This window comes from Gaeumannomyces tritici (assembly GCF_000145635.1).
Source record: "Gaeumannomyces tritici R3-111a-1 unplaced genomic scaffold supercont2.2, whole genome shotgun sequence".
Taxonomy (NCBI): Eukaryota; Fungi; Ascomycota; class Sordariomycetes; order Magnaporthales; family Magnaporthaceae; genus Gaeumannomyces; species Gaeumannomyces tritici.
Window position 1 is genome coordinate 1,943,527 of NW_008804546.1, and position 15,775 is coordinate 1,959,301.

Sequence of the window (15,775 nt, forward strand, 5' to 3'; positions counted from 1 at the left end):
GCTTGTTCTGGGCTGTAAGATTGAGAACCGGCCTTCGCTGTCAGGTAGCGCGAGGAAACAGGACGGCCAGAGCCGCGAGCTAGGGGCTCTGAGAGGGGCTAAAGGGTTGGCTTGTTGTTTGTTGCTTCGCCAGGTGCCCGTCACCCTTGTCGAAAACAAAATGTGGAGAGAAGGGGAGAGGCTGGTGCGAGATCTGGACCGGCTCGTTGACGAAAACGGAGAGAAGACCGGCGGATGGCGATGGGTGCGAGTTACATAGGCACACGCCCGTCATCCAGCTGCCTACTATGCTAGTGAGACGACTGGCACAACCCTACTGTAGCAGCAAGCAGTCGGGTAGGCGTTTGGGCATAGCGCTCTGACTTCAGCAGCACTTCCAAGATATCAACCCCATTTCTTAGGCTCCACCCCGCCGCATTTGATCCCTCCCGGGCATGGGATCGATCAAATTAACGGGACGGGATTGGGCGGACGGGCTGGAGCGGTACGGAGCGGCGGTGGGCGAAGCGAGGAAAGGCCTCAGCAGATGTGTCCCTCGATGTCCTGGGAGGGAGCATGGGGGGGGAAGCAGTGTCTGGCTGTTGCACCACACCCCGGCCATCCGACCTGCCCGTGTTGGTTAGAGGGCGCCCGGGCGAGCAACCCCCTCTCCTCGGGTGTGACTGGCGTGGAATGAAAAGAAGCAAGATGACATATGTGTTGCCCTTGGGAGTTTGGCGACGGCAATCCAGGCAACCAGGGCTCAGCCTCTGGATGCTGCCCAAGGAAGACAAAGGAACAAGGGAGACCAGGATGGCCCCGCGCTAGCGAAGTGGCACAGATCCCGTGGTGAGCGGCAAGGCCTGAAAAGATACGCAGCCGCATGGCCAGAGAGCGTATTGCCCGATCGACATGGCTTCGGCGTCTGGGCCCAGGTTGGTTGGCTGGCTGTCTGACGACCTGACCCAACTGGAAACACCGATGCTGGTCCGACGCAAAGCGAATGTTTTGTTTTGTGCGCATGGGGCCAGGATATAGAACATGGCGACGGATGTGGTCGGCGCATGCTCAACTCGGGAGAACAAACGTCCCCGATGGTATGTAGGTAGGTAGACGCGTGCAAGGTTTCCCGGCGACCAAGTCCACCCGAAGGTCGGTTGATGTGGCCGGAGGGGATGGCACTTGCGATGCTGCTGGGGTGGCCCCATTATACGACGCACTTGGGGGGTCCAGCCACACCCAATGGTCCACCCCGCCAGTTCTTTCCGATTGTCCGTGCCGTTTTAAGCTCGGATGGAGTTGTGGGATATATGCGCACGTTCTGTATGGCGTTTGGGCAGGGAACCGCCTGCTCCTAATTTGCAATCTCAAGCCCCGGCAGCAAATAGTGTCCGAGGAAGCCACCAAGCGTCCGACATGCAGCGCCAAAAGGCTGGTCTTTGTGCCAGGCCAAGCCAAGCCATGCCAGACTACACCAGGTTCGAGGTGGCCGAGTCACAGCCGGACCATCCCAGGCGCCAGTCTGCCCGACCCTGAACGACCCTCAATAGCTGCGGCACAACTAACCCGTCGCGCTCAGGATTGGGCGGTGGCGTCGGGCTTGGTAACGAACGACATGCTGCAAGTTCGGATCACAGGGGACGCGCACCTGACGTGGAGGGGGCGGATGATGCGATGGGAGGGGGGCCAGGGTGAGAGGAGAGGGAGGGGAAGGCGGCTGGTTGGCGGCGGGAAGCTGAGACGTCGCCATCGTGGGGCTTGTGTAAGGGTCGGGGAGCAATCGGTGGTGCCCGTGTGCCCGCAGAGACCAGAGGTGGCTGCAGCCGAGGCCAACGAGCCAGAGGGCGGCCCTTTTTGGCGGCCGCCTCGGTCCACTTGCTGCCGTGACCTATTGGCAAGCCATTGATGCAAGCCCCGCGACGAGCAAGGGCCCGGCTGAAGGTCGGTTGAAGGGCGGGTAGCCGACAGTCCTATCTTGAGCAGCCGGCCAACCTGGCGGTCAGCCCAGGTAACCTCGTGCCGTGGGATGACGCACCTAGCTGTGCGTCGCCAGGTTTTTGGCCGATTCTCGACGTACGCTAGACGACGGTCGGTGCGGCTGGGATTGACGTAATGGCGCTATCTGGTGCTGTGCTGAGGGATTTCCATGTGCCCTGAGGCTTTCGGTTTTTTTTGGCCTGGAGCGCTCTCGGTATCGATGAAATCGAGGATTGAAACTAAAATAGCCGGCTGAGGAAGCAGGCTCCCAATCGGCCTGACAAAGCTGGTTGTCACACGCACTCCCATCCCGAGTCAAGTCGAGTCGAGTCGAGTCAAACTGCCCGATTGAAGGCACGAGGAAGGAGCGCCAGGGGCAGGCACATTGCGAGTTTCTCCTTCCCCAATTCTCTCACGCAAGCTCCATCTCATCTCAACCAACGCGAACTAATGCACCCATCTTCCACATATTCGCTATAGGTAGGTAGTGCACATGTACATATAATACGAACTGGAGTAGGCACTTACTTGTTCTAGGCATCGGTGAGTAAGAAGCAATACCAGTTGAATCTGCCGCACTACTTTGGTTCGACTTTCTGCAGGAGCCAAAGACTAGGTATTCTGATAGGCAGATGTGAAGTTCCGGCGCCACGAGGTTATGGAGTTGGCTGCTAGGCGCCACTAGAGGTTAGATCACATATCGGGCAATACATGGATGTTGAATCCCACAAATAGAACTGTTCCCGCTAGAGTTTACTGTTTACTGTAGGTACGTGTGGGAGCCTTCCTGGGACATCGGCGGGCTTGCGACGGACAAAGGTCACCGAATCCAACCATGAAATGGCCATTTACCCATTATAGGATAAGATCTTGACAGCGACTCCTCCTACCTGAACATTTCAATCGAGCCCGATATGTCCCAATGAGGAGGGTGCAACAACTTGACATTGTATCGTGACCGTGTCCTTGGTCGTATTTTGACGGACAACTCTCTCCGCGATCCTGGCCGCCCGGAGAAACACGTCGTTAGCAAAGTCGCGTGGTCTGGTTGGAACGGCGATAGGCGAGAAACCAGGATCGGAATTGTAGAAGCATCAACGAGCCTGCCGAATCGATCGAGCGAAGTAGTTCGTCCGTAGACTGCTTCCAACCATGGAGATGATGAGGGGAAAGGTGGGGGAGAACGGTGCTATGCCTCCGAGTTCCTTCCGCATGCAACTTGAGGTTGCAATTAGCTGAACATCCTCCTGTTCAGGTATGCTCTCTCTTGGTGGTTTGGCAGCCAAGGCAACGGAGATTTGGTTCGAACCGTTGCTCTCTGGGTGTGTTGTCCCCAGCGTCGCATGAGAGATGATCGCATCCCATCATCCAGCTGGTGCGGTTGGAAGAATCCCAAACTTGATCCCGACCTGGACTCTACGAGTCCACCAATGAGGCCATGTGCCGGAAGCAGCTCTCCGCTGCCCGTCTTCTTGCCGTGCTATAGCTTCAGAGCCCACCTCGCCAGGATGGACTGAAAAGAATATAACTAGAGGATGTCCTGAGCTGTTTATATGGAAAGGCAGGGTGGATAGCCACGTCGAGTAGCCTACTCCCTATCTAGATCCGCAGCCCCGTGTCGCTTGCCCACAAGACTCGCAAAGATGGTTCTGATCAGATCCCTGTTCCTGGGCCTCTTGAGCCTGGCGCACGTCGCCGTCGCCGGACCGAGCTCGGGATGCGGCAAAGCCCCTACCATCACCTCGGGCACCAAGACCGTCAACGTCGGGGGCCAGCAGCGCCAGTTCATGATCCGGGTCCCGTCCGGCTACCAGAACAACAAGGCCTACAAGCTCGTGTACGGTCTGCACTGGAACGGCGGGCGCATGGATCAGGTCTCCAACGGCGGTGACCAGGGCTCGCGCGGCTGGAAGTACTTTGGACTGCAGGACGTCGCCAACGAAACGGCCATCTTTGTCGCACCTCAGGGCCTCAACGGCGGCTGGGCTAATGGCGGCGGCTCGGTGAGTTGCTGAAGTGCAAGAGCGAACCCGTACAGATTCAAAATCTGACAGGAGAGATTCACTCTAGGACCTGCGCTTCATCGACGCCATGAACCAGTACATCGATGCGGGCCTTTGTGTTGAGCAGACACAGCGGTTCGCCATCGGGTTTTCCTACGGCGCGGCCATGGCATACGCCATTGCTTGCTCGCGAGCCCGCAGCGGCTTCCGCGGAGTCGCCGCCATCGCCGCCGGGACCCTGTCCGGCTGCGACGGCGGCAACGACCCCGTTGCTTACTTTGGAATCCACGGCATTCGCGACGGGACGCTCAACATTGGGGGCGGCCGCTCCATGCGCGACAGGTTCATCCGGAACAACGGCTGCGCGTCCATGTCCGGGGCCAAGGAGCCCTCGCAGGGGAGCAGGACGCACATCACCACGGCCGCCACCGGCTGCAAGGCTGGCTATCCAGTCCAGTGGGCGGCACACGACGGTGGGCATATCCAGGCCGCCGCTGACCGTCCTGCGCCCGAGGAGAACGGGGCAACATCTTGGGTGGGACCCGAGGTCTGGCAGTTCTGGAACAGGGCCATCGTGTAGGCCGAGATGGATGGAAGGTTTGGAAGCTCAAAAGGGTGTAGTTGATTCGTGGCGGCGGGTGTTGTGGCTGGTGATGGCGAATTCGGTATGCTAGGCAATTTGATTTGTCTTCGTATGTTTTGTGAGGCGAACTTTCAGAAGCAGGAGGCGACTTGCACAGCCACCGCTCTGGTACCATCTGCGAGGGAAAGAAAGAGGAAAAACCCACCCAGTAACAGGGGGGTTGAAACTGGAGATCGCAGGGGCCGTGGTAACTTGGTGGGATGTCACGAGACTTCAAGAATTTCTCGATTTCTCTCCTTCTTTTACCAACTTCAATAATGGCAGTGACTTTATGCCAGCACGTGACCCCCCTTTCGCCGCCCCTGTGATCTCCAGTTTTAACCCCCTGTTGGGAGGTGGGTTTTTCCTCTTTCTTTCCCTCGCAGATGGTAGACCTCTGAGACTAGTTTACGTCAGACATGGCTACTACATTTCATCCCTGAAATGACCTTCTTTCCAACTTATCACATGGGGATGGGATAATGGAATGGTCTGTACCCCTAAAGATGGACAGAGGCCATCATGGCGGCCTCCTGTCCGGGAAATCTTGTCCGGAGTGCGACTCTCCACAGACAATCATACATCATCCCTGGGTTCCCTCATCCATATCCGTGGGACGTAAAGTGCATGGATACTTGATAGTCCGCGGTACTGCGCAATGCGAATGAATCACAGGGACAAGCCTTTTCCCATCTAGTCTCGAACAGGCACACCAGACATGGGCGTGAGGCGCAGCAGCAGCTCCACGTCAAGAGAAGACCGGCAGAGCAAGAAGCCGTTTCCACGCCTGCTTCCTGGCAGACACGCACACACGCAGCCCGCGGCACTATTTGAGGCGTCTGTGCGTGCATACTGCGTGTGTGACTGTCGGGGTGCGGAGTGTGGGTGTGCCATCGCACATCATGGCGCCATGGATGTGTATTTGTGTTTCTTTTTTCAGCGGCGGAGAAATGGGAAGCGAGCGCAAGCGGCAGCTCGAGGCCCAATGACGTCGCTCCACCCTCCACCCCCTTGGAGGAGAGGCCTCTCGATGGCAAACCGCCCCCCAAGCCGGCGCGCTATTTGCTCCACACAGGTGCGGCCTTTAAGCGCCAGCCAGCCAGCGTCGCATGCACATCAATCCGTCACTCTCGCGGACCAACATTCCGGACGGCTCTCTAGACCATCAGATAATAATCCAAATTTGGAAACATCACACCGCACTTGGCATCCCACAAAAGACGAAGGCGAAAAGAAGCACCGGCAAACTGTGCTTGGGAGACGCACTGCAACCCCAGGGCATCCTTTTTCGGGTCTTATTCTTAACCCCTGCATGGGGGCTGCTCTCCACACAACCGCAAACGACTGACACGCGCGCGTCTCGTCGCTCGACCCCTCCATCCTTAAAACCCATTGACGTTTGCGACCAGCTGCAGGCCAACTGCGCCGCTCGCACACACGACACCAGTCTGCTATAGCTGCGCGCTCTGTTTGCTAGGTGGAAAAAAAAACCAGCACGATAGCAGGCGAGCACCACAGCAGATCTCGAGCGGGATAGCTCCAGATTCACAAAATGGCATCCAATGTAGGTCCAAGCAGCTGGGAGGGAACGGGGAAGCTCAGGAGGGCTGGAGACTTGGCGGGCGAGGTCCAGACTAACACCAGTCCTAGGAGCCCAAGCTTCTGTACGCCATAGATGGCATCTCGGCGTACCACATCAACAACGGCAACGAGGCCACCCTCACACCGGCCGGTCCCCAGACATTGTCTCTGCTAATGGTCCCGACCACATCGCCCTTCGCCGACCTCTCCGTCGACCCCCACACCGGTGCGCCCCCAGAAGAGGACTTCTACCTCCATCTGCATCTCCCGCCAGAGCTGGACCTCCCGCTGCCCGCCACGACCCAGATCTACCACCAGCCGCCCAGGAGCTACCTCATCCCCCGCTGGGACCTGGGCCGCGACAACGGCGCATTCACCAGGATAGAGTTCCCTGAGCCTGGCAGCCGCAAGCACATACAAGAAGATGTCGACACGTTTGAGACCATCCTGGCCCAGTGCACCGCCTTCCTCGAGAGGGCGCCGCCGCCCAAGGGGTCGAGCTCCAAGGGCGAAAAGACGGATGTCTTTGACGGGCCGTCCACATGGCGCCCTGGAGCGTCGGCGGCAACCGCGGCCGTCACATCCGCATCCGCATCTGCATCAGCACCGTCGTCGTCCAGGTCCAAACCTTCCAAGTCTTCCAAGTCCAAGGCTGCCGCCGTTGAGGATCTACCACCATACAACCCCGCCGACTACATGCCAGGCGAGGCATATGCGCAGGGAAGCCACAGCGTTCCTCACGGGGGTCAGATCGTGCTCATCGACGAGGAAGATGGGAGCGTGATAGGGGAGCTGGGAGAGAACTTCCAGGTGGTGGAAGACAAAGCCCTGAAGCCAGGCTCCAAAGGTGCGACCGACTGCCTCCTCTATACTGCCCCTGCCTCTCAGCCATCCCCTCTTTCCAGCCGCGCTCGTGCGTAGGTAACTGACCAAGGCGCTCGCAACCGCCAACAGAGCCCGTGGAAATCACGCTGCCGACGGATTCCACGCAGTGCATATCGGTCACGCCGGCGTCGGATGAGTCGGTGAAGATGCTGATGCACCCGGCGTACCAGCGGTCGACGCTGGTGTCGCACGCGTCGCTGGCGTCGCGGCTGATCGTGACGACGTCGGACAAGATCTCCAAGACGCTGCAGTCGCAGGCCAACAGCTTCACCGAGAAGAACGAGCCGGCGACCAAGCCCATGACGTTCAAGCCGGCGACGCACGATCGCATCCGGCGCATCAACACCTTCACGGGCAGCGCGGCGGGCCTGTCGGCCAAGACGGTCGGGCAGATCGGCAAGGTGGCGCAGAACCTGGGGGCGACGCTGGGGCGGCGGGGCCACAAGGGCGGCGGGCGCGGGTTCGACAAGGACGGCAACCCCATCGAGGACTACAAGCCGGGCCTGCTCAACAAGAGCCTCATCGCCTTCTCGACCGTGGCCGACGGCATCGAGCAGGCGGGCAAGCAGCTGCTGACGTCGGCGTCGACGTCGGCCACCACCGTCGTGCACCACAAGTGGGGGCCCGAGGCCGGCGAGGTGTCCAAGAACGTCGGCGGGGGCGTCAAGAACGTCGGGCTCGTCTACATCGACGTCACGGGCGTCTCGCGCCGCGCGCTCATCAAGAGCGTGGCCAAGGGCATGATTGTCGGGAAGGCGCCTGACGGCAGGGACCTGGTCGTCGGTGGGGGCGACGGCGGCACAATCCCGCCCGACATGAGGCTCAAGGACGCCGAGACCAACGGCGGCGTCTCGAGTTCTGCCAGCTCCATCAAAGGCGAGAAGAAGGGGGCTCTGGAGTACAAGTAGCAGCAAGGCAGCACCTAGTCGGATCACCTAGCCGGATGCCTACCTACTTCCCTGGGTAGATACCCAGCGGAGCTCGAGAATCTGCAGCCGAGCCGCTGCATGTTGGGAGAGCCTTTATGTTTCTTTTTTTCTTACTTTCTTTCTTTCTTTGCTTCGTGTTCGTGACTGTTGTCTGTCAGCCGAACGTCTTTAATGGTTGCTTGAAGCTTTGGTAGTTGCGTTTGAGCACAGGTTCTGTTTGTTTGCTTGCTTCACCCTGCCAGCACAGCACTGTTCGCACTCTGTTTTCCAGGGGCTTGGCTGCTCATCCAGCCGTGACGGCGAGGTGGTGACTTGGCGGGCAATTGTCTTGGCCACAGAATTCAAATGAGAGGAGGGAAAGAAATAAAAACAATCTCACGATCAAGAAAACATTGACGAGTCTTCAGGCTAAAATTGCCAGCCGTCCCCTGTCGATGACAGTTCCGCGCGGGAGAGCGGCACGCCTTGTGTGTGATGAACCTCGTCATGTGACTGTGCGTGCACCCAACGACGCGAGAAGAAGCAAAAGCTGTGACGGGCTGTAACGGCTGTGGAACCTCGCGTCACCCACAAGTGCCGCCCGCACAAGTCAACCCAGCTGGCCTCGCTGCCCAACGAGGGTGGCCAGCGCGACGACCAGGGTCCCCCAGCAGCCGACTCATCCCCTGGTTCGGTCAATTCAACAGGGGACAGCAGACGTTGCGCTATTTTGGGCAAAAGGACGAGCGCAGTTCAGTGACAATATATCTGACTCTGGCATCGGCGTCTCCCCAACTGCCAGCTGTTGAAACTGCTATCCACGATCCACGGCTCGCGAGTCCTTCTAGACGTTGACCTGCATCGCTCACTCCTCCACGAAACCCCCAGTCCAGTCAAGTCCACTGCTCAAGCTCGTCATCCAGCCCCATCCCTGCACTAGCGCAGCAAAGACCGGGGACCGGCCCCACAGACGCGACCTCATGTGCCGGTTCGAATTGCTAGGAACGATTCTGCTGCTCATATCAGAGATGAAATTGTGCGTCGAGCATTCCATGAGGCACCCCCTCCCCCGATGCAAGACCCCGCGGAGCGCTGGCATCGGCGTCTGCATATGCAATGCACCCTTGCGTCACGGACACCGCCTGCGAACAAGGCCCTCCCAGCAGCGAGAGACGGACCAGACAGCTGATATGCAGGGACCAACTCTCGACGCCCCCATGAATAGGAAAAGCAGCCAGGACGGCACCAGCACCACCAAACCGCAATGCTCCACGAAATCCTCCTCTCCCTCGCCGGGCACCCATCTCCACTACTCCGCGCCGACGCCGCAGCCCCCGATGCGGATGCCGGTCCCGCAGCCGCAGCCGCAGCCGCAGCATCAGCGGCCGCCGCGGCCGTCTTCTCGCCTCCCGAGCGCGAGCTCCTAGCGTCCGTGTCGCACCTCAGCAGCCTGCACGTCAAGGTGCAGGGCTATTCGGCCCAGATCGCGTCGTCGCACCCCTCCACCATCTGCCGTGCCGTCGCCGCCTCGGTCTCGTCGGCCCACCTCGCCGCCTTCCGCCGCAAGGTCCTCGACATCGAGGCCTCGGTCCTGCGCAGCGACCCGGCCCTGGTCGGCGCCTACAACATCGTGCCCCTGACCGCCGTTGTCGGCGAGTTCTCGGCCTGGATCAGGCGCATGGAGTGGCTCTGGGAGGTCGTCAGCCTCATGCTGAGGGGCGAGAGGCGGGATGGCGGCGGCGGCGGCGGCGGCGTCGCCATGGCGTGCACTGGCGCCAGGATAATAGACTGGCTCCGCGCCGAGCTGCAAACTGGCTACGTCGACATCGAGACCACCGCCAGGAGCCTCGTAGCTGTTGCCGAGACGGCCTGGCTCAAGCAGGTCTCGGCTTGGGTGCTTTACGGCCGGCTTCCCACGTTTGGGTCGGGCGACTTCTTTATACAAAAGGCAGCTCAAGGGAGCGAAGAGGCATGTGATTTTGGCTATCCTTGGTTAAACATCCACACGCATACTAACAACGAAATCGCTACAGGACTTTATTTCCAATCCATATCTGCTCCCGTCGTTTGTCACAGCACCAACGGCCACCTCCCTGTTGTTCATCGGCAAGTCCCTCAGCCAGATACGAGCCAAAGCAGCAGAAGCGTCGGGGCAGGGCGCTGTCCACCACCTGTCCTCCCAACTATCCGAGCTATCCAAGCTCTCGTTTCCCCTCGACGGTGCAGTGTTTTCGAGGACTATAACAGACATCCGCTTCTTCCTCTCGAGAAATATCCTACAGAAATTTCTGCCACTTGCCAGAGTTATGGAGATGTTGCAAGTGCTACGAGATTTCTTCCTGCTCGGCCGCGGTGACTTCGCCATGGCCCTGTCTCAACAGGCAGACGAGAAGATGCGAAGCCGTTGGCGCAAAGTCGACAATATGAGTGCTGCATACGGCAGGCAAGAACCCCTGGCCAACATCCTGCTCAAGGAGGGCGAGGTCATGTCGGTACTCGCGCGCACCTGGGGCGCCCTGGGCTCGCTCCAGGGCCAGCATTCGGATGAGGACGAGGGCCTCGAGATGGCGAGGGACATCATCAGGCTCACCCTCGCAAAGTCAAAACTGTCCGCCTCCACGTCTGGGGGTGCCCCGCCGTCGGCATTTGGCTACGTGAGCAATATCGCCACAACCCCGTTCAGGAACCTCTTGTTGTCTGTTCCCGTCGTTCTCACGCTCGACATCCCTTCCCCGCTCGACCTCTTCCTCAGCCAGTCCGACGTGCAGACATACACGTCAATAAACTCATACTTGCTCTCGGTCCGGAAAGCCCATCTGCGGCTCACGGACCTCTGGAAGATCACAGCCCTGAGACGACACTGGCCACCACCCCCGCGCCCGCCGTACGGGAGCACACCCTCGGGCCGGGCCAAGGTCAAGCTGCTGCGCGGCCGTAACACGGCGCGGTCGGCTGCGATGCGGAGCGTGTGGGCGACATGCAGCGCAGTCATATTCTTCCTCGCCGAGACCGAGGCCTACCTGCAGAACGAGGTCGTCGCCGGGCTCTGGGACGGCTTCCAGCAGTGGCTGCTCACGGGCGACGACCAAGCGAGGCCTGACGACCGCCGGAACAAACCCCTGAAGTTGCATACGCTGGGCAAGAGGTCCCGCGATGAAATGGACGAGGACGACGACGATAACGATAACGACGACGGAGACGACATATGGCTCGCGTCTGCCGCCGCCGCCACCGCCGCCACAGATCCTACAGACGGGCAGCCGCCATCGCAAGACACACGCCAGCCGCACGACCCGCAGTCGCTGGCGACGGCGCACCGGCTGTACCTCCGCACGCTCGCGAGGCGAGTGCTCCTCACGCAGCAGTCCTTCACCGACGTGCTGTACGAGCTCCTAGTGGACGTGGACCGACTGGTGGCGCTCGTGCACCGGCTGCAGGGCATCTGGTCGTCGATGGACCTCGAGGCCGACGCGGGCGTCGTCGACGCCTTTGTCGACCTGGAGCGCGAGGAGGCCGACGTCCGCGCCGAGATCGCCGCCGTCGAGCGCCGCATCAAGGCGGGCGTCGAGGCCTGCATCGCCGAGCTGCGCGCCGTCGAGGCCAGGGACGACAGCGGTGGCGGCGGCAACGCCCTGCCCGCCGGGAGCGGCGACGACATGGGAGGTGCGGCCGAGGCGCACGACGACGGCGGCGGCGGCGGTGCGGCCGACGACGACGACGACGACGAGGACCGCGGCGCCCTCGTCGAGCTCGGCGAGTATGTGCCCCGCCGGGTCGGGAGGGTGGATCGGCTGCTGATGAAGCTCGACTTTGGGACGTGGTTCGAGTCCTCGGGCCGGCAGGGCGGGAGTGCCGGCGTGGAGGACTACAACATATGAAACGACGGATAATATTTCCTACTCCTCTTGCTCTTTCGAGATATTACGGGTGTGTTTGGGCGACTTCGGGCGTGTAATTCAAAGACCGAACGGGGATGAGCGAGAACCGGGAAGAACTTGGGAGGCATGTCCACCCCATGTGTATTCTTTTGTGACGAGACTATGAATATCAAGCATCGACACATTTCCTCTACCACCAGTGATTCTCAGCCCGTACCTAGAATGCTGTTCAGAAATCTGCGCTCGCCAACTTTTCTAGTATATCGTTTCCATTATCCCCTCGTCTCAAGCCTCGTCCGCGGCATCATCTTAATCCATATCGTATCCGTTATCGTCGTCCTCGTCATCCTCACCTTCATCTTCGTCCTCGTCCTCGTCATCTTGACCAGAACCTTGCACCCCGTGATTCCCAACCACGTCCCTGTCCCGAGGGTCCTCGGCGAGGAACTCGGTGACGGAGCCCGGAACCAGGGCGCAGTCGGTGGCGTCGCCGATCCTGCGGGCGCGCGCGTACCGGAACTGCCAGGGCCGCAAGCACACGTCCAGTTCCTGCAGGCTCCGCGGGAGCCCCCGCGGGCCCGCGGGCAATGACGACGGCGGCGGCGCGGGGAAGGGCTCGAGTGCGACGACGTCGGCGGCGCCGACGGCCCAGAACTCGACCTCGACGGTGGGCGGGCTCCAGATCATGGGGTTGGCGGCGCGGAACCACTCGAGGTGGGCAAACAGCCTATCCCACTCGGCGCCCTCGCCGCCGGCCGTGTAGGCGGGGACGCAGCCGAGGCGGAACAGCTTGACGACGACGCGGAGCCGGCGCAGCTCGTTGCCGGCGCCGCCGCACAGCACGGCCAGGAGGTCGCGCACCAGCGGGTTCCAGACCCAGCCGCTGCCCATGGCGCCGCGGCCCAGCTCGACGCGGAGCTCGAGCGTGTGCAAGCGCCGCAGCGTCGTGTGGCCGATGAAGCGTGACACGGGCAGCGGCGCGGGCGAGCCGGGGGGCCAGGGCGGGACGCGGTCGACGACGAGGGTGCGCGCGCGCAGAATCGGCGTGCACTCGCCCGTGATGGCGCGGCAGACGAGGAGGATTCCGGGCGTCTGCAGGCGGATGCTGCCGGGCTCGTGGACTTGCTCTCCCCGTCCGGTGGCGGCGGCGGCGACGTCGGCGTCGCCCCGACGGCCGGCCTTCATGTCTCCGTAGTAGCCGGCGTACATGTCGTACGATGACGGCGGCAGCAGCAGCTCCTCGTAGATCTGGTTCCTGATCTCTCCGGGGAAGCAGAACCACGAGTCGCGGGTTCGCCAACGCAGGAACGACACCCTTGTGACATGTTCTGGCGTCGAGACAAGCTCGCGGTACTCTCTCACTGAACCTGTGGCATTATCAACGCTCAGAGGCGGCCCGGTGTTGTCTTTGCCGTCCAGGCTGTCACCCTCGTCCGCTGCCGTGCCCTCGGCGGCAAATCGAGTGCTGCCACGCCCAGGGCCCGACCCTCGGAGTGACGTCCTGCACCGCCTCTTGCGACTGCCGAGGGGGCGCGGGCTGGGGCTGCCTCGGCTCTGACGTCGGCAGCCGCCGCTATTTTCGTCGTTGCTGCGTGCCGCGGGCCGCTGCTTGTGTGGGGGCGGCAGAGTCGGAGGAGACCCAGGTGTGGCCCGGGCGGCTAAATCCGGGGTGGCGGCGGCGCTAGCCGGCGCGGGATCCAGACTGGGGGCTGCTGCGGGAGCTGTACTGGGAGGCGTGCGGCACCGAGGAAACATTGCGTAGGGGTCCACTCCTGCCGCTAACGCTGGTACCGGGATCAGGCCCCCAAGCCCGGGAGCTGTTGCCAAAGCCATTACTCCCACTCCCTGTGTTTCTCTTATTTCTTTTTCTTGTGCTTGTCTTTGTTATCCGTTTGCTTTTGCTTTTACTTCCCAGTCTTCGACGTTTCCCATAGAACTCGTGCTTTCTCTTCGTATATCCGGGTGGAGAGAACTAGGTGGGTGCTTTGAGATTCCAGTCAGCAGCGTTGGAGTTGGCACCGCCTTGACGTGGCCAAGATAGCTCGACAAGGTACCTAGATGGGCTGGAGTGACGGAGAGAGGAGTAGCTCGACCAAGAGGGGGACTCCTACCTCGGCATATCCTGGTGTCTTGGTCGGCACCTCCACGTGTCGCGAACGAGTGGGAAAGGCAGCCAGCAGATAGCCTGGGACACGGACTTATCTCAGGATGAGGCTAGAACCTCAGCGTCCTGGATGCCAGATCATTGGCACTTGGGTGTGACGAATGTAGCACCTTGCAAACACGCAAGATACGTATCGGGGTTGGGCAAACGGCGGCTGCCAGATGTCGGCCAACCAAGCAGCACTTGCGCCCAAGTGCAGGCGGTATTTGGGGGTGGATCGGGAAGGCGAACCAACGAAGCTTCAGAGAAAGCACGATGCTGCATTCAAGCTTTCTGATGGCGCGGAGGGTGGGGAGGAAAGAAGACGCCAAAGAAGAAGGAAGGAAGGAAGGACACGCAGCCGAGAAGCAGCTGCCCTCCTCGATCGGACGGAGAAGATGAGCCCAGCGTTTGTGCGCCTGTCAGGCAAACATTCGAGACATTATACCTTTGGGTAACCATGCCATGGACCCAGCCCCAGCGTGCTCAGTGTGCCAGTCGCCCAGCTCAACCCCGACGTGACACCCCCGCCGGCAGTGGGATATCAATAAACACGCAGGTGTGATGTGGTGGTGCCGTCGATAAGCACGCACCCGTCGCGGGCCTGCAGTTCTGTGATGAGGACGAGCGTGGTGCAGCAGCCCTCCCTTTTTCTCCTCCTGCCCTTGTATCCCACTCCCAGGTTACCCTTTTCGGACGCCGAGTGTATTTCCTGATCCTCTAAGCTGCAGAACGAGCTAAGCAATGTGGTATGCCGACTAGGCTGTTAGGCTATGTCATCTCGGTTGCCTCCATGCTTCTTCACCTCACCCTCCCTTCACATTGTCACCAACGCCATCGTGTCGGCGCCTGCAAGGTTCTGTGTGCGTGGTAGTGTGCACAGAATCCTGGGGGCGAGCGCGTGCGCTGCGTCCTGCTGGGTTCCATGGCGCCGCGGCGGCGTGGGTAGCAGCACAGGCAATGCGGCGGGAGTGACAGCACGAGGGGGGGGGGGGGGGGAGGGTGGGGGGGCGAAAATGGGCTAGCGCCATGTGTGTGTTCCCAGCCATCACAGCGTTTGAATCCTAGTTGCCGAATACCGGTCATGAACTGCAGCTAATCAAATATTTCACGCCCACCTTGTCGTGTCTTGAGCATGTAATGAGCAAAGAGTTGATTCAAGACATTTTTTTGGCATGATGAGTGGCCCCGGGATGGAGGAGGCTGGCAAATATTCATGTTCCTAGGCTAACTTCGAGACTGTTGCCCTGGAACGCCTGCTGGGAAAGCAAACAGCTGCGGCTAAAGTGTTCCCTAGCCCTCACTCGCAAGGGGAAGCCAGTCAAGTTAACGAGGGGAATATGCAAGAGGGGGTGGGTGATATGCAGCGCGGCGGGCGGCATGGCACGAAAAGCAGCACGATAAAATAAAGACCGAGGTAGACAGAGCGAAAACCAAGAGCCCCCCACCAGCCATCAGCGAGCGGCATTGGGAGTGTAGGATGAGGAAATACCGAGCACGGCCTGAAGAGGAACAGCGGAAGTGAAACGTGGGCGTGGGGAAAGAAAGATGGAAACGAAACATCCATTGAACAGAAAAAAAAACAGCTGCACGGCTGGGCGTCGCAACACGCACCTCTAGCACGTCTCCCATACCATTTGGGAGGGACAGAAAAGCGTGAAGTGTGGAGCTAAGAAATCGATGCCACCACCACCAGCAATTCTGCCCTGGAAGCTCACACCCACTTGTGGGACAAGGGCTGAATAATGTCGGTGGTAGTTCGCCGCCCGAGCTGTGACAATAACACAAAAGCTAAGGTC

At 60.4% G+C, this 15,775-nt stretch overlaps 5 protein-coding genes across 5 annotated transcripts; 3 read left to right on the plus strand and 2 right to left on the minus strand.

Moving 5' to 3' along the window:
- Window positions 1-2,389: 2,389 nt before the first annotated feature.
- On the minus strand, window positions 2,390-2,904 carry GGTG_03170 (hypothetical protein; the record flags this gene model as incomplete). Its single annotated transcript, XM_009220948.1, has 3 exons — window positions 2,390-2,430; window positions 2,485-2,637; window positions 2,847-2,904. 3 exons carry the CDS (start codon window positions 2,902-2,904, stop codon window positions 2,390-2,392), a joined length of 252 nt encoding a protein of 83 aa, XP_009219212.1.
- A 695-nt stretch (window positions 2,905-3,599) lies between these two features.
- Window positions 3,600-4,539, plus strand: GGTG_03171 (hypothetical protein; the record flags this gene model as incomplete). The annotated part of the gene is made up of 2 exons (XM_009220949.1): window positions 3,600-3,959; window positions 4,027-4,539. The coding sequence occupies 2 exons, from the start codon at window positions 3,600-3,602 to the stop codon at window positions 4,537-4,539; spliced, it is 873 nt and encodes a 290-aa protein (XP_009219213.1).
- Window positions 4,540-5,616: 1,077 nt separating this feature from the next.
- On the plus strand, window positions 5,617-8,434 carry GGTG_03172 (hypothetical protein). Its single transcript, XM_009220950.1, has 3 exons — window positions 5,617-6,145; window positions 6,232-7,009; window positions 7,117-8,434. The coding sequence occupies exons 1-3, from the start codon at window positions 6,134-6,136 to the stop codon at window positions 7,953-7,955; spliced, it is 1,629 nt and encodes a 542-aa protein (XP_009219214.1). The 5' UTR covers window positions 5,617-6,133; the 3' UTR covers window positions 7,956-8,434.
- A 534-nt stretch (window positions 8,435-8,968) lies between these two features.
- On the plus strand, window positions 8,969-12,029 carry GGTG_03173 (Spc97/Spc98 family protein). Its single transcript, XM_009220951.1, has 3 exons — window positions 8,969-8,991; window positions 9,181-9,924; window positions 9,989-12,029. Exons 2-3 carry the CDS (start codon window positions 9,220-9,222, stop codon window positions 11,831-11,833), a joined length of 2,550 nt encoding a protein of 849 aa, XP_009219215.1. The 5' UTR covers window positions 8,969-8,991; window positions 9,181-9,219; the 3' UTR covers window positions 11,834-12,029.
- Window positions 11,940-14,797, minus strand: GGTG_03174 (hypothetical protein). The gene is made up of 2 exons (XM_009220952.1): window positions 13,945-14,797; window positions 11,940-13,816 (listed from the first exon to the last, which is right to left on the minus strand). Exon 2 carries the CDS (start codon window positions 13,664-13,666, stop codon window positions 12,143-12,145), a length of 1,524 nt encoding a protein of 507 aa, XP_009219216.1. The 5' UTR covers window positions 13,667-13,816; window positions 13,945-14,797; the 3' UTR covers window positions 11,940-12,142.
- Window positions 14,798-15,775: the final 978 nt, after the last annotated feature.

Excerpts from the sequence above, each read along its gene's own strand:
- GGTG_03172 (XM_009220950.1), top strand. Across the intron at positions 7,010-7,116 it reads CCTGAAGCCAGGCTCCAAAG|AGCCCGTGGAAATCACGCTG; the intron begins GTGCGACCGACT and ends AACCGCCAACAG.
- GGTG_03173 (XM_009220951.1), top strand. The coding sequence starts at position 9,220 with ATGCTCCACGAAATCCTCCTCTCCCTCGCCGGGCACCCATCTCCACTA. Across the intron at positions 9,925-9,988 it reads CAGCTCAAGGGAGCGAAGAG|GACTTTATTTCCAATCCATA; the intron begins GCATGTGATTTT and ends AAATCGCTACAG.
- GGTG_03174 (XM_009220952.1), bottom strand. The coding sequence starts at position 13,666 with ATGGCTTTGGCAACAGCTCCCGGGCTTGGGGGCCTGATCCCGGTACCA.